We start from the raw sequence: 25,957 nt of genomic DNA on the forward strand, positions 1-25,957 counted from the left end.
GTTAAGTATCGTGACTTATATAATTAGTTCACAACCAAGGATGTCAATCTCACGTATAATTAGACTGTTACATGTATATGTTACATGTATATGACATCGTATATCCATGGTATATATGATACGGTCGCGTTTGTACACACACTACACATATACGTGGAATGCCTTAGGATATGTTTGAAGGATATTCTCACAATTGTCTCGCTAAATCACACCTAGACATGAGAACTCCAGGAGAGGAGGTATGTGCATTTTGTAAGTAGGTTATTGGTAATTCATAATTTTGTATACATTTATTAGAATATAATTATTTCTTTATATGTCATTTCCAGTGAAATCAATTCCAATAAAAGGAAAATAATCATGTGTCCTCATTAGACAATCGTAAACATAACTTTATGATACACACAAACCATGGTGTTTTAACTGACTAAATCTGTTGTTTTACTTCACAAACGATGGGTAAATATTTTGTTGAGACAGAAGTTGGAATCAAACAAATCAACATATCGGGTCACAGGCTTAGAACATTTTTTTGTCTTTTGTCTGGTTCTATTTATATCAAAAGTCAGATCTGTAAATCATTCGTGGAAAGATCGAATTTGGAAAATGAAGAACAATTGGTCGAAACTAAATCATATTGAGTAAAAGTTCAAGATCAAATTATATTAATGGCTATTATTTTGTTACGCCCTTCTGAAGCAGCCATGGTCATGTAGTTGAACTTGAGGTCGGTCATCTAACCAAGCTTCTAGATCCACAAATGATAGGCCAAGGTCTATCTTATTAAGCTTGATTATGTTGATTTGGACTGAATTAGGATATGATTTATTTAATTACCGGAAGTCATCAAAGCTCAGGATTTCCATCTCATTCGATGTCAAGAATGAAAGATGGTCTTGTGGTTTATGCTTACTAATTAAGGGTACAATCAGCTCGGAATACATTTTCCATACCTGTACTTCGATTGTACCTTGTTGTGTATGGAATATATACATGTAGTTCTACATAATTAAGACATCGTATTACAAAATAGAAGTCGTGATCAAGGTTACATACTTCTTTAAAACAATGTGATGTGAAGATGTGAAGACATGTAAAAAATATCTATTTGAACAAGAAAAACAATATAAACAATGATTTACATTCGTAATATTGTTTTTGAAATGCTGTATATGCAATCTAAATAAACATTTTAGAACAGTTGTAACCGCAGCTTTCTACCAATAAGATGACAGGAATCAATATGATATTAGCTGATATAACGTTAAGATATTTACTTTCGAATTAATATTGTTTTTGTTAAAAAAGTTTCAGCAGATATGTTTCCGGCTATTAGAATTGTAACTTCTAAATGCAAGATACAATTGTGTGGTAATCTTCTCGACTTTCACTCACTTAGAAAATGACATGTCGGACACGACTCCCAACCACAGACATACACGCTTACTTGATTTCAAAAACGATACGACAGTATTGCATGAAATATGAATTTTTTTTTTAGAAATATTGTTTTAAGCATAAATAATAGATACGATTTTGTTATAATTATTATTTGAAATTAAATAGGCGTGTTTCTGTTAAGGATGCATGTTTATGTTAATGATTTTTTTAAAGATGTATTTATACCAACACGTCAACCTTGAAACTCGGTTAACTCGAAGACTCGGATAACTCGAAGTTTTTTCCACGATCCCGATGACTTCGAATAAACGAGGTTTGACTGTTAATATATTGAAATATGTAAATATATAAATATGAGAGCAATCAAGACAAAGTAACATCGATTTTTCTGCATTATATTGAAAAAGATTGGTCTTCATGAAATTTCCCTTTACATTTTAAATTTTTAAGTCTACTCTAAAAACGAAATTGCCGCCAATGGGCCATCATCAATGTGGACAATTGAAATGTATTACCTATGTCTGGCAAAACTTTAAGCTCTATTGCAGGCACAATGAAATGGGGAAAATATGATTTCAAGTTTGTTTTAGGTTTCAGATATCGCCAATTCTTACCGGGACATGACAAACATATGTCTTCCTGTTGTTTGACCCACATAGATTATATATGAAGCGATTGTTGTTTGTTTTACTGATAAGAATATCTAGACCACGTAAGTATGTAACACTGTATGTTGAAACCTCTTCCCGACGTGAAGATCGATTTTCGTACGTCATACACTTTTGGGACGAATGATATGTCTTATCACGTGTACATACCCTGTATAGGAAGGTGTTTACTCATAATCAAGGTAAGATGCAGTTCGAACTTTTTTATCCTCTAGGGTTCGAATTGAACATAGATATGTCTTCCAGATTGTTGTCATATTTACCTAAATGTGGAGGACAATCAAATTATTCATAAGTTATACGCGTTCATGTTTTCATAGACATATTGTGTGTATTTTTAACGTAATGCGAGTGAAATGATTTTTCCTTTCCAATCTTTTCCAGGCTGACTATACATTTGAGAAGTGGGATATTTATTTAATATTCTAAGAGAAAGCTTTTCGAAAAGAATCCATTTTTACAACCTAATACAAATAAGCATCAAGGAATTTAGAGGTCATCAGCATTATGGAAATAGACCAAAATAATCCTTGTAGCGACAGAAGGAAAGATACAACAAAGCGACATAACATACTTTATTCCATCAACATTTATTCCACATTTTTGATGATAGTAAGTACATATATTTAAGTTTGTGGATAATGTTTTGATTATATAAGTATGTTTTGTTCACTCCATACGTGGAATCACATGGAATCCATAAAACCATTTTTATCAAAACATTGTATTTGTTCATATTTTACATTGTCATTCCTCGTTCCAAACTTGAGAAACGCTATCGATCACATGTGAAGTGTTCCATGCATACAAACGGCATAATACATTTAGATATATTTTTTGGTATCATCGATCAAGGCAAAATGGCACACATGGACAGTTTTGAAAAAAGAAAGAAAACAATATCACTTTGCTTTTGTTCTTATTTGTATACGAGGAGGCTGATCATATCAAAAAGTTCGCCAGAACAGGTAGCCGAGACCTTGCAGTGTCCTTCATTGCCACCCATCAACCTATATATAATGGCGATGTGGTATCTTTAAAACAGCATTTTCTTGGCCATGTCGTTATACCCTATAGTAGTGACAGTTTGCAAATTCGCTGTATAAGCGTTATGTTTTAAATATGTCAATTATTTATTTTCTTGCAAATCATCAGCAAGGCAAAATGACATAACACATTTATTATTCTCTGGTCATGCAATACAATTAGCCTAGAGGGCGATATATGCTGATTACTAGATTGAATGAGTTATATACTTTAACATAAAATATACATTTCTATCATTGATTTCATCCCTCATAAAGGGCTGGAGCCGAGGTCTTTTCGGTCCATCTTTTCCTGACATTCAACATATCTGCCAAGTCGACTTAGAGCTTGGATCATGGATTGTTACAACATTTTTTATCGGCTACACTTTTGGATCATTAACTGCTGGATTGTTGGGGAAAGTGGAGCGGAAGTTGATATTTGGTTTATCACTTATCACGTTAGCCACATCCGTGGCTGTAATACCGTGGTGTTCTGTGTATTGGGTTATGATAGCAGCTCACTTGGTACAGGGATTTTGTCAGGGAATTGTAGATACAAGTAAGTTTGATCTTGATGATTCGTTACATATGACACTTATTATCTCCTTCTCTTTGTTGGTAACTGTGATCGCCAACCAATACCAATTTCGATTTGTTTCTGTCATGCTAACAGTTAGATTTAGTGTTGTTAAAGTCATATCGACAGCTAAGGTCATTTGAGGACGGACTCCCGTGTAGGCGAGATGCATACATGTGGTGAATACGAATGGTAGGCTGCGGTATGTTCGTGTTTGTCTCATTCTGGAACTGATGCCGACTTTACTACTTCACTGAAGCATATAGTCGAATTCACCAAGCAGGACACCAAATCCGGTCACATTATACCGACAACCGGCGAACTAGTTGTCATACTTCAAATTTGCTGAGCGCTAAAGAACGTTCTTCTATCAGTAGGACGCAAGACAACACGAAACCATATAACGGTATTTGTTGTACTTCTATCAGTAGGACGCAAGACAACACGAAACCATATAACGGTATTTGTTGTACTTCTATCAGTAGGACGCAAGACAACACGAAACCATATAACGGTATTTGTTGTTCTTGAAGTGACTTGTTTTCTGTTGTTGTGATCTTCCCTGATTATTCATGGCCATGAGGCAAAATAAATTCCGAAACAAAATAAACATAGTCTTGACCGCCTCTATGTCATTATGCTTTAAATAGTACAAATTACTAGAATACTCAAAATATCAGACCAATCAATTTTATGATGCATACTATTTTTTTATGTGTTTTTCTTTTTACAGTTGGTAATTCTGAAATCCTGCTTGTATGGAAGGACAACCGACTGCTGTATTTCTGTCTCGAACTGAATTATGCATTTGGCAGCTTCGCTGCACCACTGATATCCGCTCCGTTTCTAATGGATACTCCAGTTAATAGAAAAACAATTAATAACATCACTAAACATGATTTCCAACCTATACAATATAATCGCTCTTTAAACACATCTGATTCAAAACGCAATTACGTTTATCTTATCCACGATAGAATGAATGGTACATCTGTCATACCTCCGTTCGTCACCACGTTCCAGTCTATGATTTATATACCATACTCCTTAACCGCATTTCTTTTTTTCTGCATAGCGATTTCGTTTTTGCTGATGTACTTTGTTTATAAACAAAAACATTGCGCTAACATTGACAGGAAAACCTCTATGACGGAACCAGAAGACGGGTCAAGAGCTGTTGGTTTGTCAACGGACTTAGCCAAATCGGAGAAAAAATCCACTCATAAACGTAGACATCTGCCCGCAAAAGTAAAAGGTTTTTCATTGGCCACAATAAGCATTCTCTTATTTTTCTATGTTGGCGTAGAAGAAGCGTTTGTTTCCTATCTCACTGTATACTGTGTTGACTATCTTAATTGGACACCGTCAGATGGCGCTTTGATAACCGCTGTTACAAATATATGTGGTATTGTTGCGATCGTTGCGTCCCTGTTCATGAAATGTATTAACACTATGGCGTACGCGGGTGTCAATTGTGTGCTAGTATTCGTGTCCTTCCTGGGTATGTTATTCAGCTCGTTGTATTACTACGAGGTAGGCATTTGGATTTCTTGTGGCGTTCACGGTGTCTTCCGATCCATGTTGTTTTCCTTGATCTTTACATGGACAAATGAATACATTACCTCGGTGACAGGAAGTGTTGCTTCCATTTTTATGATCTCTTCTTGTATAGGCGCGTCCGTTAATCCAGTGATATTCGGGAATGTCATGGAGAGGTTTGGGGATATATGGTTGTGTTACGGATTTGTAACTGAAGGGTTAATTGTTGTCCTACTGTACGTTACTATGGTCGGTATTACACAATATGTCGTGAAGCGTTTTGGTAAAAATATTGACAACTCAAGTACATACGAGACAGCAATTTCCATTACAGAAACATTTATTAATGATGATGATAATGTTCAGGAAATAGAATGAATGTGTACATATTTTAGCTTCACAGTTGAACATGTCCCTAATTACGTGCCGCATGCATGGTTTAATCTACAACAAGACCTGAAGTTAACAACCCATGCCATTAAGGGTAGTTGTGAAGGCGATATTGTAGGAATGGCAGCTACCGATATTGAGGTGAAGAATACTACTATCCTTACATCGTACGCGATGAGATCGATGGATTTGGTATTAATGTTGTTTGGAAAGTCGATTACACTCAAGCTCAATGAATTTGTGCAATAAAGTCGTCATACGCATGTGGGTTAATGTTGCGTCCCGTTTTGTTGCTCATTAGTGTATTCATGTAAAATATACATTGTTGTACATTGTTGCAACTTGTACATTCCAATGACGTCACATTGTTTACAGATCCCGCGTTGTGTCTGCACTGCCTGACACGAAGGCTTCATTCTGTGTTTTTTAATGTTTTTGTTAGTTTTCTGATAATTCAATTGATCAGGTATGATTAAACAACCCCAATCAATATGAGGTGTGATTGTAATTTTAAGTTTAAACCGCATGTTGCGAAAATACTTCAACTTTCACTTTGTCAGTGCATTCGTGATCGCAGCTTCGATCGGCTGTCATGGCAACGACGAGGACGGTGGTTTTATCACAGTGACGAATTTACAAACTTGCATGTGTACAGCCGAAAACTTCTAACTATACCTTATGTCTTTGGAAATCATCTGTAAATAATTAATTGAATTAATTACGATCCATTGCATTCGTTTAATAACGTTTGTTCGTTTCTATATGCCGATTTCGATACTTAAAACACTGAAGAGTTCCAATATTGGAGAATGAACATTAACACTTGCTCTATGAATCGTCCTAGAGCACCCGACTACCCTAAATCAATACTTATGAAACAGATACGAGCGTGAAGGTAATTGTATGAGAGCAACGAAAAGTGCTGTACATTCTTACGAAAATGACAAACATCGTCAAAATTACTTAAAAAGTAGTCAATTAATCGGCATTTCTTCAATTAACACCAGTTTGTAACGCCGTTATGTAACCATACTTGAATAAATAGAAGAATGTACAGCACTTTTTCTCAGTTTCTTAGCACGATGAATAAGTGTATCATATTTGTTTGTACGACAAAATACGTTGGTCGGGTGCTCTGGCCATATTTACCGATCAAGTGTTAATGTAGTCCTTCGTGCCGGTCACGTGACCACGCGAGAACACGAGGAACGACGAAAACATCCCGATAAAGACGTTGGACACCTAACATTAAAACCCGATCAAAAAAACAAACAGCACTAACCGGGAAATCATTAAATATTGAATTTATATTAAAACATGATGTTTTTTGTTCTTTTTAATTATAAATGCAACATTAACCCACATGCGTATGCATTGAAATATGTTAATCTATAACATTTCGATACATATTGATGTGGTTTCACTGATACGTGTGCCCATGGAAATAAACAACGGAAACTTGGCAATTGTTCTTTTTCATAATTTTATTTTTCCTGTCGTCACTTTAACAGATTACCTAGATGATAAATTGCTGAAACAAATATCTCTCACTGTCGATTTATTTAATTTGTCAATTTTGCCACTATGGATTTGTATTATACGAGACAATACAATGTATGTCGATTGATCGAGTTTGCAAATCTTAATGTTAATATTGGTCTCAAATTTCCATGCAATTAAGAATATTATTATATCCAAATAAAAAAAAATAATATTAAAATGTTCATTGAAGATCTGATGAATGCCTCTTTTACATGTCTTGAAATGAAATCACGTGTGGACGTAGCTCCATCCAAACTTCGTAATAGTTTTGTTAATGTTATGTTTGTTGCTGTCGAAAATCTTACCAAACACCATTCCTAGCTTAACATCATCCAGCAACGAAATATACAATCATCTCACCTAATTCTGTGATGAAGTATTATTTCCTTGTTCAATTATAAATAGTTATATTTCAACATAATTCAGACTCAATGAACCTACCACAGTTAATTCAAGTCATTTTTCAATGAACTATATCAAGTCCAGTCATTTTTCAATGAACTATATATCAAGTCCAGCGTAGGAATACATTTGTCGAGCTTGGACTATATATTTTTAATTCTTTTTCAAAAATGATCATATTTAAATGAAATAAATACCATTAAAATAATATTTGTTTTAATTCGTTATTACGTTTGTTCTCGAAGGAAACCCTTAAAGTAATAACGATATGTAGACGAAGAGTGATGGCCTACATTTCGATAAGTTCCGTGGTAGAGTTGCGCAAGTCCTGTTTTGTCAAAGACGAAATATTACACAAAAATATCAAAAAATATAAATAAGGCTGATGTTCGCAGATGTAAGACCTATTGAGATTTATACCCCTGCACACCTCAACATAACTTTATTCAATCCTAGGGACTATGTTAACATCGTAGGTAGGGGAAGCAAGGATGTTACTACATAAAAAATGGAAAATTAACAAATAGGAAAAAACTGAAAGCAGTATTCTTAGGATTCAACTTTGTTGTAAGCTGACTCCCTTACGTAGGAAGAGAAGATTTGGGTAAACGGCTGATTTTGAAGAGTCTGTAGTATCCTTGATTTCAAGCTTTCTGATCGACATAATTAATTTTGTGTTATTTAAAGATAACAGTGGTAATATCTCAACATTCAATGTCCCAATTACCTGTAATGAGAAACACTTAATTTAACCAGCTTTGAAAAAAAAACAAGTGCGCCACGGGGCAGAATACTATCCTTCTGTCCCACGACAATAAAGATACGCATCATAGTATTAAGTGAATACAAACGATGGAATACAAGACCAATTTATCAAATAATCATTGTTCTAAGATATCAGTTGCAAAATGTAGAAGATAAAACAAAATACTCAAATAAACAGGGAATAGTCGAATCAAAATAATGTTCAGGGTAACGCAACACATTATAATTGTAATTATGCAAACTAAGTTTCAAAGAGATCGGTTCGAATATATTCATACCATACTACTACATTCAAATAGTAAAGGCCGTAAAATCGTATTCCAAGACGGGAATACATATAGTTCCCATATGGTTCCTATGGGTATGCAAATTGCAATGGGCCCGATGACTAATGCTATATTTCGACCCATTTTCAGACAAGAAGTATTCAAATGTATATAATTATTACTGCCATTTGCTGAAATGCGTACATGTAATTGTTCATTACAAGAGAAGTTTATGCCTTTAAACTAAATCTGATAAGGTCAGAAATGGTTAGTAAAAAAGGGGTATGAACCATGCTAACATCACACAAACGAAATATGTAAAACATGTAAAATATGAATTGGGACACTCACTTATAAAGCTAAAAAGACAGATGTCGCTGTGGTAAATCAAAGTTTATTGTAGGCCTACATACTGACAGCGTTTAGACAGTTCAAAAAATTGTGAATTCTTTATACCTTTTCGAAAATAATACTATGCTTCTAATAGCGCTGTTAAAGAATCTATCTCGTGTAGGCTGCAGATTAATGCAATCAAATAAAATGTGTTTAACCGGCTGTCGTACTGTACCTTCGTTATTGACGCGTGTTACAGTTTAAACTGTTTAAAGGGAGTGTTCACTGTTTAAGTGGATTATTCACTGGTTAAATGGAGTGTTCACCCTTTAAATGGATTGTTCACTGTTTAAGTGGAGTGTTCATTGTTTAAGTGGAGTGTTCATTGTTTAAGTGGAGTGTTCACTGTTTAAATGGAGTGTTCACTGTCTAAATGGAGTGTTCACTGTTTAAGTTGAGTGTTAACTGTTTAAATGGAGTGTTCACTGTTTAAATGGAGTGTTCCCTGTCTAAATGGAGTGTTCACTGTTTAAGTTGAGTGTTTACTGTTTACATTTGAAGTCTATTTATAGTGTCCATTTGCGCCCGGTTGTCGTGTTATGTTGCATCTAAATTTATCTGTAACCTGTTTGTCCAGTTGTGTCCAGGTGTGAAGTATATGAATGTAAGTTTGAACGTGATATAGGGGCGTGTAGGTTAGAGTATTTTTAAAGGGGAAGATTTTTGGGGAGCGGCGCACTCGTCAGAGCTAAACGTGTCATCGATAGCATCTACGGGGCTAAACACCAGGCATTTCTACGTATACTGTCAGACCATAATATCCAGACGACGTGTCACCACGTTAGTCAAAGGTATGTTATAGATATATATCTCTAAATATTTAACATTATTAGGACGCGAACAATTCACATTTATACTCGACCATGTATCACGTCAGTTCCTTTTCATACTGTCAATTTAATACAATGTGGCTTTATAATTCACGTGGGTTATAGTTCCCAGTATGTGTGACGACAAAATAGAGGAATAGAAGGTAACATTGCTTTGTTATTTCTTATCCATTGTCACAGGAAGATGGTTCATTGCATGCGATGAGCTGAGGTATTCACGCTTCAATAAGTAAGACTTTCAAATATGTATGGGCCACCCTAAGACAGACATAGTCAACCTCGTCTCGGCGACTCTGTCTATGCAATGAGACCATTCACTCATAGCTGTTTTCATTGAGTGTTTGTTGTCTACATGTTTATTCCAATGCTTTTGTCACTGTGACTTAATATAACCAATAGGTATTGGTTAACGTCTTATCAACAGCTATTGTCATTTACGGTCCCTGGCCCTTAGTGAGATATATACCTGTGGTTTGCTTGTGTTCTTAGAAGTTGTTCGTGGCACCGCAACCGGTCACATTATACTGACAAAAATATCTAGCAGGACACGCCTACCAGTCACATGACACTGGCAAAAACATCTAGCAGGACACGCCCACGGTCAAGTTGTATAGTCAAAAATATGTAGCAGGACACGCCTAACGGTCACATGATACTGACAATAATATCTAGCAGAACACGTCTACCAGTCACATGATACTGACAAAAAAATCTAGCAGGATACCCCAACCGGTCACGATATATAATCAAACATATCTAGCAGATCACGCCTACAGGCCACATGATACTGACAAAATATCTATCAGGACACGTCTACCGTTCACATAATATTGCTAGATATTCCTTGCAATCTGTCATTTTTGTCAAAAATACTGTTCATTTGTCAAGCAAATCCATATCTATATGGAAATAACTGGTCGTTCAATCCGCCAAGTTTCAAGAACTTATGTTGTGTAAGTTATAAGTATTCACATTCTGTAATCACCCGTATTTCATTTATAACATTAAAACTGACAGCGTACGATTTCACTGGTGTTTCACACGGATGAACTTCAGCCGTTTATTATCGATACAATTACATTTCCCATTTGTTGTTTGACCGACATAGATAATGCATACAATGTTTAGTGTCTGATGTAGTGATATCATTATCTATAGCACACAGAATATAATTAAATAATAGTATATATTGGGACATCTGGTCGGCAGATCAATTCCTATCGGGATACTTTCCGGACAGTTATTATCTTTATTCTTAACAGTCCAACGACATAGATAAAATCAACCGGGCTAATAAATGATGATTAGAATGACGTGTTCAAAGAAACAGCATTGAACCATCGAAACATACATTGTATGTATGTATATAAATATCGATACAATCATATATAACCAAAGTTAATAAGTCCAGCATGGCTATAGGTCGAGAGGGTTTAACGGTAAATGGTCGCAGTGAGGTTAGTCTTCGCTCTTCAATTAAGAATGCGTTCTATGTGTGTAACCCATTGAGAGACTGGCAAAGACAACCTCGTCTCGGCACTTTTCTCCATAACAAGGAGTCCATTCATCGATAGTTTATTGCAAATATACCGGTTTTCTATATACCGGTTACGATTATTCTGTCACTGTCAATTAGAAGATCGTTACAAACGGTTTTGATTAGTAAGGTACAGTTCGAAATCAAGTTGTTGTATTGGTAAGGCCTCTTTGTAACATGACCTGCTTTTAAACTGTCTCGTATATCTGCATGTCCGAAAACTCATAAATTACAAATATAAATAAAACACATTGAACGATAATCCCTATAGAAATGTTTTTAAAAAGTGAATTTATTACAATTTGTTAAAATTTCTCGATCTTTACAGATTATCACCTTAAGTAGAAGGTCACCATCAGTGATATGGAAGTAGACAAAGATAATCCTCGCAGTGAAAGTAGAATCGACAAAACAAGGCGACATAACATACTTTATTCGATCAACATTTATGCTTCGTTTCTGATGATAGTAAGTAGCTTGATAAAACATTTTAACAGCATAATTTTATTTATATCTGTACAAGCAAAACAAAGGATCAGATAGTATATTTATATTAAGGCATTTGGTCATAAAATATATACTGCAATTAATTAAAGGCGATATGAAATGTATTTTCATTCCTGAGTTTGGACAAAAATGCCACATTACTTTTAAATGACTTACCACATTTTATCATTAATATGCAGGGCTGGAGCCGCGGCCTCTTCGGTCCATCTTTTCCTGACATTCAACATATCTGCCAAGTCGACTTAGAGCTTGGATCATGGATTGTTACAACATTTTTTATTGGCAACACTTTTGGATCATTAACTGCTGGATTGTTGGGGAAAGTGGAGCGGAAGTTGATATTTGGTTTATCATTAATCACATTAGCCACATCCGTGGCAATAATTCCTTGGTGTTCTGTGTATGGAGTTATGATAGCCGCTCACTTGGTGCAAGGATTTTGCCAGGGAATTGTAGATACAAGTAAGGACAACACTGTTCCTAATGAACGTAATGAAGTAGAATGTTTAGCACAATAAACCAAACAAAACTAAATGCCAGTCAATTTGATGTTCTTAACATGAATAAGCATGAATGTAACAAACACGATAATTAGAAATGATAATGGTCAAACGAGAACCCTTGCTACACACATTGACCAAACGGAAGGGAGAAGTATAAGAAGAGTATGACGTCACAATGCTGCTATGAAATGTAGTTTTACTTAGAGTATTAACAGAACAAATAGCTGGATACAGTGTCCGTAACGTTACTAGATCTGGAATATGGCTGCTATTTAAGAATGTGGAATTTCATTGTGATAACACTATAAAACACAATCGGTGACCCAATCATGGGTAGTCATGGCTATTTCAAGGATACGATTATATTTAATTTAACGTCCTATTAACAGCTAAGGTAATTTAAAAACGGCTCCTTGTTTGCGAGATACATGCCTGTATTGTTTGTGTGTTCGGGATAGTCGTCTGTGTGTCCTTGGTAAAGCGCGGAACTGATACCGGCTTTATAGCTTGGGTTCTGTCCCCCGATCGAAACATACCAGATTCTATGATCAGTAAAATAATAATACCTGAATTATTTCGTTATACGGTCTGGTTTTCGGAAGGCGGTTCGCGGACTCGGTACTCCTCCATTTTTTTCCACTTCGCCTTCTCGTTTAAAGTCTTGCTTGTTTCTTTCCCATACTTTAAGTCGTTTCTTAGTGGTGTTACAGAAAATTGACAATGCTTTTATTTCATAGATCCCTCTCCATGCTTGCTGTAACGGAATAGAATAAGCCGGTTCCTATTTATATAGACTCTGGTATCTTTTCTAATCGTACAACTAAGATCCTGGATCCTTCTTTGTTCCCAAAATTGCTGATTGCAAAGCAAGATTAGTAACTATATATTTGTTAGTCCAGAGGGCAGGACCGACTTCCCCATCCCATCACCTTTACCATCCTCATAGGTCAGAATTGAGACAAAGTGAGGCGGTAGCAAAAATACCCGACTTGCAAGGCATTCAATCCCATGCAAAATGTAGATATTTTTTCGGCCCGATCGGTAGTTGGCCATACACAGTACACATTTAGAGGAACCCGAATGTATTGAACCATGGTGCATGCTATGTGTTTTGTTATTGTGACAGTCTTTTTTTGTTCTTTTACAGTTGGGAATTCAGAGATCCTACTCCTATGGAAGGACAACCGTTTGCTGTATTTCTGCCTAGAGCTAAATTATAATATTGGCAGTTTCGCTGCGCCTATGATTACTGCTCCCTTTTTAATGGATATTCCCGTAGTTACCAACGCCAATTCAACATACCCCCAGCCTTTTATTTATAATAACTCTTTGACTATATCTGATGGAATGAATGGTACATATGTCGTGCCTCCGTTAGTAACTACTTCCCAGTCAAAGATCTACATACCCTACTCGTTAACCGCATTTATTTGTATCTGTATATCGATTTCTTTTTCGATAATGCACTTTGTTTTTCAACAAAGAAATCGTGCCAATAATGACAGGAAAAACAAAAGAGAACCAGAAAACGAGACATTTGATTTGTCAGAGGAAGGCACTCTAAAGTCAAGGCATAAACCAAGACAGTTATCTGCTAAAGTAAAAGGCTTTTCATTGGCCACAATGAGTGTTCTATTACTTTTCTATGATGGAGTAGAAGAAACGTTTGTTTCCTATCTTACTATATACTGCGTGAATTACCTCAAGTGGTCTCCATCACAAGGCGCTTTGATTACGTCAATTACAAATATATGTGGCCTTGTAGCGATCGTCGCGTCCCTTTTCATGAAATGCATTAACACTATGGTGTACGCGGGTGTCAATTGTGTGTTCATGTTCTTGTCTTTCCTGGGTATATTGTTAAGTTCATTGTACTACCACGAGGTAGGCATGTGGATTTCGTGTTGCTTTCATGGTTTCTTCAGATCTATGTTGTTTTCCTTGATATTTACCTGGACAAATGACTACATTACTCCAGTTACCGGAAGGATTGCTTCCCTTTTCATGATTTCTACTTGCATAGGCGCAGCAGTTAATCCTGTGATGCTAGGGAATATTATGGAGAGGTTCGGTGACATATGGCTGTGTTACGGATTCGCTGCTGAAGGATTCATTCTTCTTCTTCTCTACTTTGGTATGGTCGGTATAACAAGATATGTCGTGAAGCATTTCGGTAAAAATATTGACGAATCACATACATACGAGACAACAATCTCGGTTACGGAAACATTTATTAAGGAAAGTGATAATTATCAAGAAAGTTCCGAGATACGCGTCAGTCGCCATGTTTAATGTGTGATTAAATACCATGTCATGGGATAATTGCTCAGTGTAGTTAAACGTGTTGTTCGGGACACCATCACCCGATATTAACTAGTTAAAGTTAAAGCCATTGTTTTAATCTAACCTAACATCATATCTAGTTGTAGTCATGAACTTTTTCGGTGAATGTCTCTTGATAACGGTGTTACAAGAGGCCATTGTTTCTGGGTTTTTTTTTATCTGGTCAGTATTCTTGAAAACGTTCTTGAAAGATTTACTAGTGACTTCGTATTCAAATTGCCAATAATGTTAGCATAACGACTTTATATAGTCATTATGTAAATCGTTGTTTCAGCTGAAACAAACTTTAAAACGAGTAAAAACGTATTTGTACGGTTGATCATGTAAAAAGTATTAAAACCTTAGCTAACGAGTTAGCAATTAAGTTTCGCAATCATTGTGTAAGACGAGTGTCAAATTAACTATAACCGAAATATGAAAATTATGGCTGACAAATCGGCTTTGTCAAAGCGGACGCTGATGAGAAATATGGTAGATAAGATGAACAGCCCCATCAACGATGTCCTAGAGTATTTGACCAAAGACCATATGGAGAATAAATCCATTTTTGCTCAGTTGTACTTACGTACTTGATTATTTATCACGCTTTAAATTTGATATGTGTGCTGAAACTGATCACTTTTTTGTTGTTGTAACAAACCACACCATATAAGCGAAGGTAATTTCAGTTATCACAAAAAATCGTTGCGGATATATATTTTAGAATTAATATTGTTTTAATCTCCTTGTTATCGAAAGAACATTACCTATAACCAAGAACCCAAGATACAAATTTTGTTCAAATGAATGGACTTAATATTTGGCCTGTAGCATGCTGGGTTGAAGGGCTACCAAGTTTGTTCAAATGAAAGACCTTGGCCTACATTCAGGGTCAAATGGGTTAAATAGGCTAAATTCTTTTAACGACTTCTCAATAACCAATATCTCAATAAGTGATCTAGGGACTTTATATTGATCACGTAGCATGTGTTGGTTAAGTGCTACAAGTTTGTTCAAATGAAAGACCTTGATCTACAACAAAGGTCACAATGGTCAAATAGGCTTAAATCTTCCAATGACTTCTTCTCAATAACCAAAAGGCCAAGGGAGTTTATATTGGGCCTGTAGCATGCTTGGGTGAAGGGCTGCGAGGTTTGTCTAAATTAAATACCTTGACCTTCTTTCAAGGTTACAGAGGGTAAAAATGATTTACTTTTTAAACAATGTTTTTCCGTAGACAAGAGCACTGATATTAGGCCAATATCATGTTGAAATGAAAGACTAAAAACATTTTTGACATGGCCTCTTGTTACACATGTATCATCTATGCAACCTTATCATATAACTTTACATTCGGTGGGGGGAAATTCGCTGACAATAGAGTAACTAATTTCTCTTGATGTTTTCTTTTAAATATTTGATCACTTTAACCTACGTGATCACTGACGAGACCTAGAAACACACCACACTTTTACATTCACCATCAGGGTAGCAGTATTCAGTGAAAATGCCCAATGCTGAAAATTAAGGCACATGTTTTAGATATGTAAACATAGCAGTTGAACCCTTTATATTATATATACTAAAGTAAAATCTCATACAGCTTTGAAGGACCCTTATTTTGGTCATTTTTCACACCGTTGTAAACCATTGTACCCACCTTAAAAAATACAAAATTTCATGATTTTTGACCTAAAATGACTGTTTAAAAAACCTGTTTAAAATAAAATATCTCTTTCCCCAAGAGTTAATCTTGTTTTGACATATGTTTCTCACTAATTTTTTCTGCTGTCTTTACCTGACTGCTACATACTACTTATTACTCTAAAAAAACTAAAGCAAAACTAAATTTTCGGTCCAAAGTCTTTCGGAAAATCAGGAAATCTATCATCTAAAGCCTATTTTTAACAAATATGACGCCTTTATGTTCTGTTACCCTTCGGTTATTAGTAGATTATGATATTTGCTCTTTTTTTCTTCCATATACTTTTAATGTAAAAAGTCAACGTCAGCATTAAGAGTTACATCGCTTGGTACTGCGACGTATTGTTGTCGTTCTCATCACTTTTACTTTCGGATTCGATCCTTGGAATAACCCATAATTCCAAGGTGAAAAACATGTCAACCAGACGCACATGCTTCGTCAGGAATCAATATAAGGAAAGGCCCCCCATAGTGTAAGTTCTTTCCCTTAGTACTGTATTCATTTGTATTATGATTATATGTATATCGATCCATGTTTGTTAAGTTTGTAGAGGTGAAATGATGCTGATATTTTGATGTCATACGCGTTGAACTAGAAAGATGCTATTATTCGCAGAAAGCACCTGGTTTAAAAAATGTTGTAATTTCATTTGACAACCCTTTTTTGTACTTTGTAACACCTCTATAACAGTTAATGACTCAAAGTTTATTTTTCGGGTCTCTTCATACTTGGCTCGAAATAAATAGAAATATTTCTAGTCATATAGAATAAATTTGTAGTCTGTGAAATGGTATTAATTTACAGTCAAGTTATAATTAGATCACATGTTATGTTTAACACAATGTATTTATGTAAATAAAACAACCTATTTGTCAGGCATGTGTGTCCAGGCACATTTCTTCTTGTGATTTGTGAAAACAGAACCTCTTTAGTCATTTTATTATTATGTCTGTGTTTACATCAAACCATGTAAACATTTTTGCTATATTCAATTTCAATTTCATGTTTTATAGGCATTGATAGGCATGTATTGAACTTGCATAGTCAATTTTCCATGTATTGGCAATTTTTTTGCATACTTGGCAATTTTGTTAATTGGCAATTTCTTGGCAATTGTATATTTGGCATTTCTTGGTTTGTATTTGTGTGACATAAAATGGAAATTGAAATAAAGGAAATAATCGAAAAACAGGACTTAGGCTTTTACTGGCCAGAACAGCAAACTATATATACAACATTTTAATGAATACACCAATTATAGTATACATTTTTCCGTTTTTATACACATCATAATACAGGAGTTACTTGTTTAAAAACAAAAAATAACCCATGGCCAGGCTATTGTGGTCTCCAACCTTGTCATATACTGCATCTGTTACTGAATCCATTTAAACTGCGTTTGACCCCAAAAATGCCCCTGGTCTATATGCCACGTTTTAATTACACAGAAGGAGGAAGGACATTCGACACACAGATATACATAATTTCCCCGTCAGCAATCAGGATGATATTACAGTGGTTATCTATATCGTGATACCTTGATAATTAATGTAAATAGTGTCGTGACAGTGGATGGGCTAGGGGCATTCAGTTTTGGAGACTATAAAGTCCTGCTCACAAGCTTATATTTCATCATATCATATTTTGACGATCAGCGAGTATTGGTAAGTATGTATTTTCTAGCATTCTATATATTTCATGTTATACGGATACAATTAACTGCGTATAAGGCACTGTCAATCATTTTGTTTAGCAGTCAACTACTTTTAATTAAGTATTAATAATAATGTTATGTATTACAAAAGTATGATATCCTTAATGTAAGAACAGCTATGTTTGGTGAAGCTTGTCAGCCTCAAGATACTGGGACAATGTCATTGTCATATCAGTTTTTTACGTGTTGCATACGCACGCAGATTTTAGTACAAACTATTACCCGACTCTGTAGGTTTTCTAGGAACCGTCATAAAATTGAAACTCTACAAAACTCCATAACTACGGTAGACATTTTGCAAGTAACGTAACTAATTTAAGTATTTTTTTTCAGCTTCCGTCACCATGAAATACCTTTTGCTAACAAGCATCGTGCTAGCTGTCAGCACCTCTACTGTTATTAGAATGGATAAACCGGATGGTATGTTACATACTCATAAAGCACTATACGTGATTCAGGATGGGTTCAAATTGTACATGGTTCAAAACTTGTTGTATCCGTTTGGCTTTCCTATTCAATTAGGGAATGGCTTGTTTCAATATGTACATTAGTGTATGTTTATTTGTATTTAAAGGATCACATTAACTCATTTATATCATCATAAATCATCTAATATTCCGGTCAGCAGAACACAAATAACAATATAATGTAGTATTATATATGTATATATATATAAGGTGTTTTGAGCGTGGATGACAGCATCCCTGTATATAAAAATCAACTAATCTCTTATATTTACTTGTTGCAGTAACAGAATATCAACTAAATATAATCTCATATCTATTTTGCATGTTTGTCCTGACTAATCGCAGATATTTCCGTGTCAGCGTTTATCGAGGGCCAAAACTTAATATGTTTCTCTTAACGGTAAAAATAAATATCATTTTAACCATATTATTGCATTTTTTATTTTTTTTATTTTAGGGTGTATGCTTCCGCCCGTTGAGGGTTTGTGTTTAGCATTATTCACAAGATACCACTACGATCCGTCAACCGAAACTTGTAAACAATTTATGTATGGCGGTTGTCAGGGCAACGCCAACAATTTCGAGACCAAAGAAGACTGCGAGGCTACCTGTGTTGATAAAATGCAACAAAAGTAAATTGTGTTGTCACCTAAATGTTGTCCATGTCTATATGAAGCTACTTTTTCGATTCATTGGGCTTATTATTTCATTTAATTGGTTGACTTATATGATGTTTCCATCAGCGTACAGAATGTTAATTCTCTTTAAAATGTATGAACTGACACCAATATAAAAGACTTTCTTTCATTCATTCCTTTATTTCCTCCAAAATATGAAGAGAACAAATATAAAAATAAATGACAATAAAGCGCAATCAAAAAAGAAGAAGCCAAATACATGGCCACAAATAGGTGCAAGGAATCAATATAAGGTGATAATGATATTTATGTCATGGATTAAACATTACAGTATGTAAAAACAACAAAACTGTTACCTGAATATTACATTATTGAAATGTCATTTTGTAAGCATCTGCTGCAAAAATAAGGCAGTCTTTAATAAAGAATTCAAATAATGACGGGTCATTTTCAAATAAGTCACAAATTGATTTGCTCGGAGCACCCAACAAAGTGCATATCTGGACATCTCTGTCAGCCTGATCGAAAGACACATATACATGTACATGAACAGGATGTTTATTAACCATATCCATCAAAAGATTTTCTCGTAAGTTTGATAAGACAGACTCCCTACAGTCTAGTAGGCAATGGGCGACTGCATCTTCATACGTGCCATTGCACCGAGCACACACTAGCTCACATAAAGGGGGGATTATCCACATTTTACCCACGGTTTTGCAAATACTATTGAATTTTTGGTGATGTTTTGGAAATGACCAGATGACAGATGGTACTAAGTCATGATGAAGTTTCCTAAATCTATCAAACTCCGAGGAACCAACAAGCCGAGATTGCCAAGCATGCAATTCCTGACACAGCAGAGTATATTCAACAATGTATTTCCACCGGAAATTTACCAGAATACAGGAAATCAAATAAAAATTCTTGAATGTCATACTTGTGTAGAATTTCCCAAGCATCATTAATAAAATCATAATCGGCTTTGTATACACCGAGGCGTTTTTGATGTAGTCGCAACAAAAACAGTTTCCCTTTGTTCAACACAATGCCCCCCCCCCCCCCCCCCCCCCCCCCCCCCCCCCCCACCCCAAAAAAGAGGGAAAAAAAAGAAAACGACGTTTACTTTGATCTACATACAAACGGAGAGACGTTAAGCCTAGCATACCTCAATGAGTTTAGCACAAAGGTGATGAACTGCTTCCAAGCGTCGCCAATCAGCATTGGACAACGAGCACCACAGCTCACACCCAAAACAGCTTCTAGGAATTGCCATAGAGAGATAGGGGTGAACCCCTGTAAGAGGATTTATACTAGGACAAAATAAATTACAGTTTAACAGGGCAAAACACTGACCACGCAATATATTAACACCTTTCAAAGCAAATAGAGAGTTTGATACAGTAGAGAGTTAGATACAGTAGAGAGTTAGATACATGTGAGAGTTAGTTACACTAGAGTTAAACTCAGTAGAGCCAAAATAAACTAAAGTTGTTTCGTCCTTCTCGGACTCGTCATTGATGCTACTTGCCTAATGGGTTGATAATTAGGAGGTGACCAGAACACAACAATGTTCGAAAGAAATGTCAAAATTTGGATGAGGGGTGCAAAAGACCCATAGTCCAATAATACATCTTATAATTATCATATCAGATTTCCAAATCACGGTAAGTATACTCCGAACCGTATAGCGATTCAAATTAATTAAAACGTGCCATGCCTAAACCTCTCGAACTGAATGTTTTAGTTAGTACCAACACACAAAATGAATTATTCAATTTAGATTGAAAAGATCAATAAAAAACCCTCAACATTTATATAATTACAAAATAAATAAGAAAACTTTTGGAAAACACTTAAATGACGGTCAAAAATTGCCAACATTAACATTGTACTTCTACATCAGACCTTGGTAGGTTCACTTCTCTTCAGTACTTGCTTCACCATCGAAATTTGTATGGTAACAATTCCTCGGATTCATCCATGGCATACACCACGAACTTAACTATACAGATAAAGAAATTAACAATTTACAAAACACTATATTAAAATAATACAACTATCTATTACAAAGAAGAAATGTTTTTTAAATAGCAGTATGTTATAGTCAGGGTTTATTGGATGTAGATAATAAACCATTGATCACACATCAACTTAATGAAATCACACTCCAACAAAGCTTAAAAACATCACATCGCTATGAACAATGACGAATATTGACCTTTATATCGATAATCAACATCACACCGCTATGAGCAATGACGCGGTAACAATAATCTTCATATCGCTTACCAAATAAACCACTCTAAATTCGTAGAACACTTGAATAGTAAAAAACAGCCAATATTAACATTATTCTTGTATATCATACCGTTGTAGGTTCACTTCTCTTCAATACTGACTTTATTAATGCTTCTGACCTCGGCGAGAGAAACAGCCCTTTGGCCATTAATACGGTAACCATATGGCTGTAATACCTACGTATACAGATTTGTAGCGTATATATTAGACATAAATTATATCTTACTTGATTAGAAAATATTATTTGATACTATCAACACGTCATCTTTCTTTGGTTAAGCATTACTGATCTCAAATTAAAGAAATATAGCTTACTAAAGAGCCGCAGATTATTTGCGGATAGTTCTACCGATTAATTATTATTGGTGTCTTCATTGGTGCAATTGTATTATTGTTATTATTTGGCCCTTTGTCATGAATTGTCATAATTAAACATTTGCATTTGTTTTCATTAATAACTAGAATAGCAAAACACGTTTATAAATGCAAGCTGCCAATCAAAATAGTTGATACTTATGTGTGATTCAGGATCAATATTGATGAAATATAGATGGTGTAGGAGGAAGATTTGCATGAAAACCATTTCTCTGATTCCTCGACGGCATATACCATGAACTAATCTATACAGATTAATGTAACAATTAAAAAAATGTTCCCAAAAATAATAACTGGTCCGACGGAACAAGTTTCTACACAAATTGGCACCACAATGCAGCTGGCGGGTCTACAGTCAAAGAAATGGCGAAATAGAAAAAGTATGTACTTGCCAAAATGCAGATTCTACCAAAAAGAAACGTAAAAGAGGCTGGAATCAGCCAAACCCAAGCATTTCCTTAAGAAAGGAACTCACTCGTTTGAACTTATCAAGAGAAAAAACATAGACTCGAATTCCGATTTTGCCGGACGTCTATTGATTGCTGGTTAGCTTTTTCCGTATTCCTCGAACGATATCAACTTCGCTGATCTGAATTTTATCGATGTTGTGTTGTTTGCAAATTAATATATTTTTTAAATTAAGTATTTAGTTGTATGTTTGTTTATTTTGACCAGTTTTTACGATAATACTTTGCTAATATGTTCAGATGAAAGCATTTTTGAGGCAAGTTTAGTTTAATCTATATGGACATGTTCACGTTTAATCTATATGTCAATAGTGTACGTAGTTGGTGGCCTCATTCTCGCCTCCGTGACAAATCTCGCGATAAAAATAAATGCAGCGAGTCATTTTTATACACGTATCGGTATCGCAAGGATTCCCCTGGTCCAGCGTCCAGTCCAATGGCCATTTTAATGTTAGTAGAGCGTGAATGAGCATCTTGGATTACCAATAATTAAGCATTGAACTGTTTTTGTATGATATTTAGGATCTATTTGAACTGCGGAGCTTAGCATGCAAACACCATAATGCGCGACAGTATATCTATGATTTGCTTCCTTGAAAAGCTCTGGCGTTCAAATCAATCCTAAATACCATACAAAAATAATTCAACGCTTATATTCATATTCCCTTTATTTTTTTAGTATGACTTTCACTTAAAGATAAGCTCTAACATTCTTAATTCATGCCTTACCGACAGTCATCAAATTTTGGCAAATAGATTGAAAAACTTCAATAATGCATGGAATTTAATAAACACTTCACTTATGTTTAATACTTTATTATCAGTGTAATGCGCACGTGGCATCCTTTTATATTAATTAATGAAGACAAAATGATTCCCCGCTGAAATTTATTCTAGCAATGGGTGCGCTTGTTTTGCACTGAAATTTATCTCGCCGGTTAAGCCGGGCACGTGACCGCGCCCATTCACAAACAAGTAAATATTCCAAGCTGCAGAATGGCTGACATCAACACTGTCGTAAGCTGTGTTATTGCCCAAGAAATGCTTGATGACGACGATGACAATGATTATATGGATATCTTGGTGATGCAAGCTTTGTAAGTGACGAAAAGTTATTTAGACTATGTTGAGTCTGAAAATGACTGCTAAAATAGACAGTTTGAGTCTATCTGAATATATGTCGACGATGCATATTACAACGTAGTGTAATTTAAATGACAGTTATGATCAGCTACGTGTAGTAGGCGATCGCGACTAGGATGACGTTTATACGGTAGATATATTTGTAAAGTTATTGGACTAACATTAGGCTAACTTACCTGATGACGCTTGTGTTATAAATTACAGGTTGAGAGATGACAGGGCCAAATGCCAAAACTATTTTGAACAGACTATACCAAGATACAATGTATCTACCCGATACATTTAAAGGTTTTTTTCAAAGTTGACAGGCAGACTGTTCAGATTTTGTCCAGAATTACGACAAAGAATTGCTCCAGGAGGAAGAGATAGCATCACAGTGGAAAAGCAAGTGCTTATGACACTTCGCTATATGGCTTCACAAGAGACCCTCCATGCGTTAAGTGATAAGTTTGGTGTGACAGAGTATGCCCTTCGCAAGTCTAAAAGACAAGTAGTTTCAGCCATCAATAACCATTTACTGAGGATATTTATAAAATGGCCGTCTCTTAATGAATTACCCAACATAGCAACAGAATTCAATGATGCTGGACTTAAAGAATTCCCTGGTACTGTTAGAGCCATAGACGGGTCACATATAGCTATATAGTCTCCACAGGAAAATCCACAGTCCTATTTTAATAGGGAAAAAAATGTCTTCTATTATATTGCAAGCAGTTTGTTTGTATGATCTCACATTAACAGATATATGTGTGTTGGCCAGGGAGAGTTCATGATGCTAAAGTTTTTAGCAAGTCGGCTTTGTACAATTTCGGATTCCAGAAGTGTGGAAATGGAATTTATCATATCATAGGTGATGCTGCCTATCCTCTCAAAGAATGGGTACTTACCCCTTATAGAGATAGAGGGCACCTGTCTCCACAAGAGACTCATTACAACACTTGTCTGTCCTCGAAAAAACAAGCGATTGAGAGAGCATTCGCATCATTAAAAGGAAGATTCAGGAGGCTGAAGTATATCAACATTAAATCATTACAAGAAATTTGTGAAACAGTCTCTGCTGCATGTGTACTTCATAATATATGCATCCTCGAAAAGGATGGTGTGGATATTGATGATGTGGACCAAGATGACAACGATTTTCAGCCAGCTGTTCCATTTCCAGCATTACAGATTGATGCACGCGGCAACCTTAAGAGAATCAGAATTACAAATCAGTTACGTTAAGTTGCCTAATGCAACTTAAAACATTGTTTTAATGTAATAAAGATATCACATGCAATTAATATGATTTTATCTTTATTTTTCAATAGCAAGAACAGAAAAAACAGAAGTATTTCACAGACAAGGTGACTTTAAACAACAACACTGTAAATAATTGCCCTCAGCAAGTTAATTCATATAAAACTAAAAGAAACAAACAAGGTTCATAAGATTGGAACATATTATACATCAATTCTGTAAAAACAGTACATTTTAATAGAAACAAGTCTTCAAATAAAAGAATAATGAAATCAATGTTTAAATGCACTGGAATTAAAGCTCTATTTTTTGTTGTCAAATGTAAAATTTAGATAAAAACTGGGAGTGAATCTGCAAAATGAATATGATTGAATAAACCATGAATATTTGACCCAAAAAATACAATTCATTTTTCAATTGCTTGGATTAGTGCATTGAAAGCAGTCATTTTTTCCTGATGTCTTCTTTCAGCTGCAGATTCTTTATCCTCCATCATGCTTTTCAGCACATCAATAGCTCTTCTTGCACCCGTAGTTGTCTTTTTCTTCTTGGCTCCGGATCCATTACCTGCAAAATACAAAATTTATTAAAAAAACAATTAGAATAATAATGACAACCAGGCTATAGTCCAGAAGGTAGCGTACAAGGATGGTTAATGAATCAATTAGTCCCTGTGATAAAAGTGGTGGTTAGCTTAATAATGAACAAAATGTGGGAGATCAACAACAGACTTATCAGAACAATTGTGTTGTCCACAATAACATTACCATAACTTATCTCAAGAGAGAAAAATCAGTACTTAATTTTAAAAAATGAAGTGTTTGATGTATTAGTAATTATAAGAAATTATGTACCAGCATTAACATCCATTCCTGCATCCAGGGTGGAATCTGAACTCAGTAAGCTCATGGTGTTTCACTACAAAATACATTGGTGAATCGGGAAACAAAAGCCAATATGATCTTTTCATGAAAATATTGTTTTTTTCTTCTAAAAACAACCCTAACTGACGTTTCTGTAGCAGATTTACTATTCCATCTGCTTTACAGACATGCTTGTCCACACATCTGTGATCTCCCCCAAGCCATCTTGATTCTACAATACATTGAAACTTATTTCTCGTTTTGATTACATCCTTAGGCTTTAATAAAGAGACCATGGCAATGCTGACACAGGAAAACAATTGGAAATGTGTTGCCAAATGCAAGCCATAAACATTCTTTGTAAACTGCATGTGA

General features: G+C 35.2%; 2 protein-coding genes and 1 pseudogene across 5 annotated transcripts; all 3 read left to right on the forward strand.

Moving 5' to 3' along the window:
* The first annotated feature begins 213 nt into the window (after positions 1-213).
* Positions 214-5,856, forward strand: LOC117343843 (sodium-dependent glucose transporter 1B-like). The gene is made up of 3 exons (XM_033906378.1): positions 214-2,681; positions 3,374-3,656; positions 4,408-5,856. Exons 1-3 carry the CDS (start codon positions 2,577-2,579, stop codon positions 5,589-5,591), a joined length of 1,572 nt encoding a protein of 523 aa, XP_033762269.1. The 5' UTR covers positions 214-2,576; the 3' UTR covers positions 5,592-5,856.
* A 1,879-nt stretch (positions 5,857-7,735) lies between these two features.
* LOC117343844 (sodium-dependent glucose transporter 1A-like) lies at positions 7,736-19,632 on the forward strand. Of its 4 annotated transcripts, XM_033906380.1 has the most exons (6): positions 7,736-9,762; positions 11,667-11,806; positions 12,025-12,307; positions 13,496-16,847; positions 18,423-18,509; positions 19,014-19,632. In XM_033906380.1, the coding sequence occupies exons 2-4, from the start codon at positions 11,702-11,704 to the stop codon at positions 14,638-14,640; spliced, it is 1,533 nt and encodes a 510-aa protein (XP_033762271.1). In that variant the 5' UTR covers positions 7,736-9,762; positions 11,667-11,701; the 3' UTR covers positions 14,641-16,847; positions 18,423-18,509; positions 19,014-19,632. The 4 variants fall into 4 exon arrangements, 2 of the variants coding, with proteins under 2 accessions (XP_033762271.1, XP_033762270.1); XM_033906379.1 differs by lacking the exon at positions 7,736-9,762 and having other exon boundaries at positions 9,810-11,806; XR_004536090.1 differs by lacking the exons at positions 7,736-9,762; positions 11,667-11,806; positions 12,025-12,307; positions 13,496-16,847 and adding an exon at positions 17,527-18,043.
* A 3,701-nt stretch (positions 19,633-23,333) lies between these two features.
* LOC117343302 lies at positions 23,334-24,704 on the forward strand (annotated as a pseudogene).
* Positions 24,705-25,957: the final 1,253 nt, after the last annotated feature.

The sequence above is a fragment of the Pecten maximus genome, chromosome 15, assembly GCF_902652985.1.
Source record: "Pecten maximus chromosome 15, xPecMax1.1, whole genome shotgun sequence".
Lineage (NCBI taxonomy): Eukaryota > Metazoa > Mollusca > Bivalvia > Pectinida > Pectinidae > Pecten > Pecten maximus.

What these genes read in the sequence shown, in the direction of transcription:
- LOC117343843 (XM_033906378.1), top strand. Translation starts at nt 2,577, where the DNA reads ATGGAAATAGACCAAAATAATCCTTGTAGCGACAGAAGGAAAGATACA. An exon ending in ATTCCACATTTTTGATGATA is followed by an intron (nt 2,682 to 3,373) that starts GTAAGTACATAT and finishes TCCCTCATAAAG; the next exon opens with GGCTGGAGCCGAGGTCTTTT. An exon ending in TCAGGGAATTGTAGATACAA is followed by an intron (nt 3,657 to 4,407) that starts GTAAGTTTGATC and finishes TTCTTTTTACAG; the next exon opens with TTGGTAATTCTGAAATCCTG.
- LOC117343844 (XM_033906380.1), top strand. Translation starts at nt 11,702, where the DNA reads ATGGAAGTAGACAAAGATAATCCTCGCAGTGAAAGTAGAATCGACAAA. An exon ending in ATGCTTCGTTTCTGATGATA is followed by an intron (nt 11,807 to 12,024) that starts GTAAGTAGCTTG and finishes ATTAATATGCAG; the next exon opens with GGCTGGAGCCGCGGCCTCTT. An exon ending in CCAGGGAATTGTAGATACAA is followed by an intron (nt 12,308 to 13,495) that starts GTAAGGACAACA and finishes GTTCTTTTACAG; the next exon opens with TTGGGAATTCAGAGATCCTA.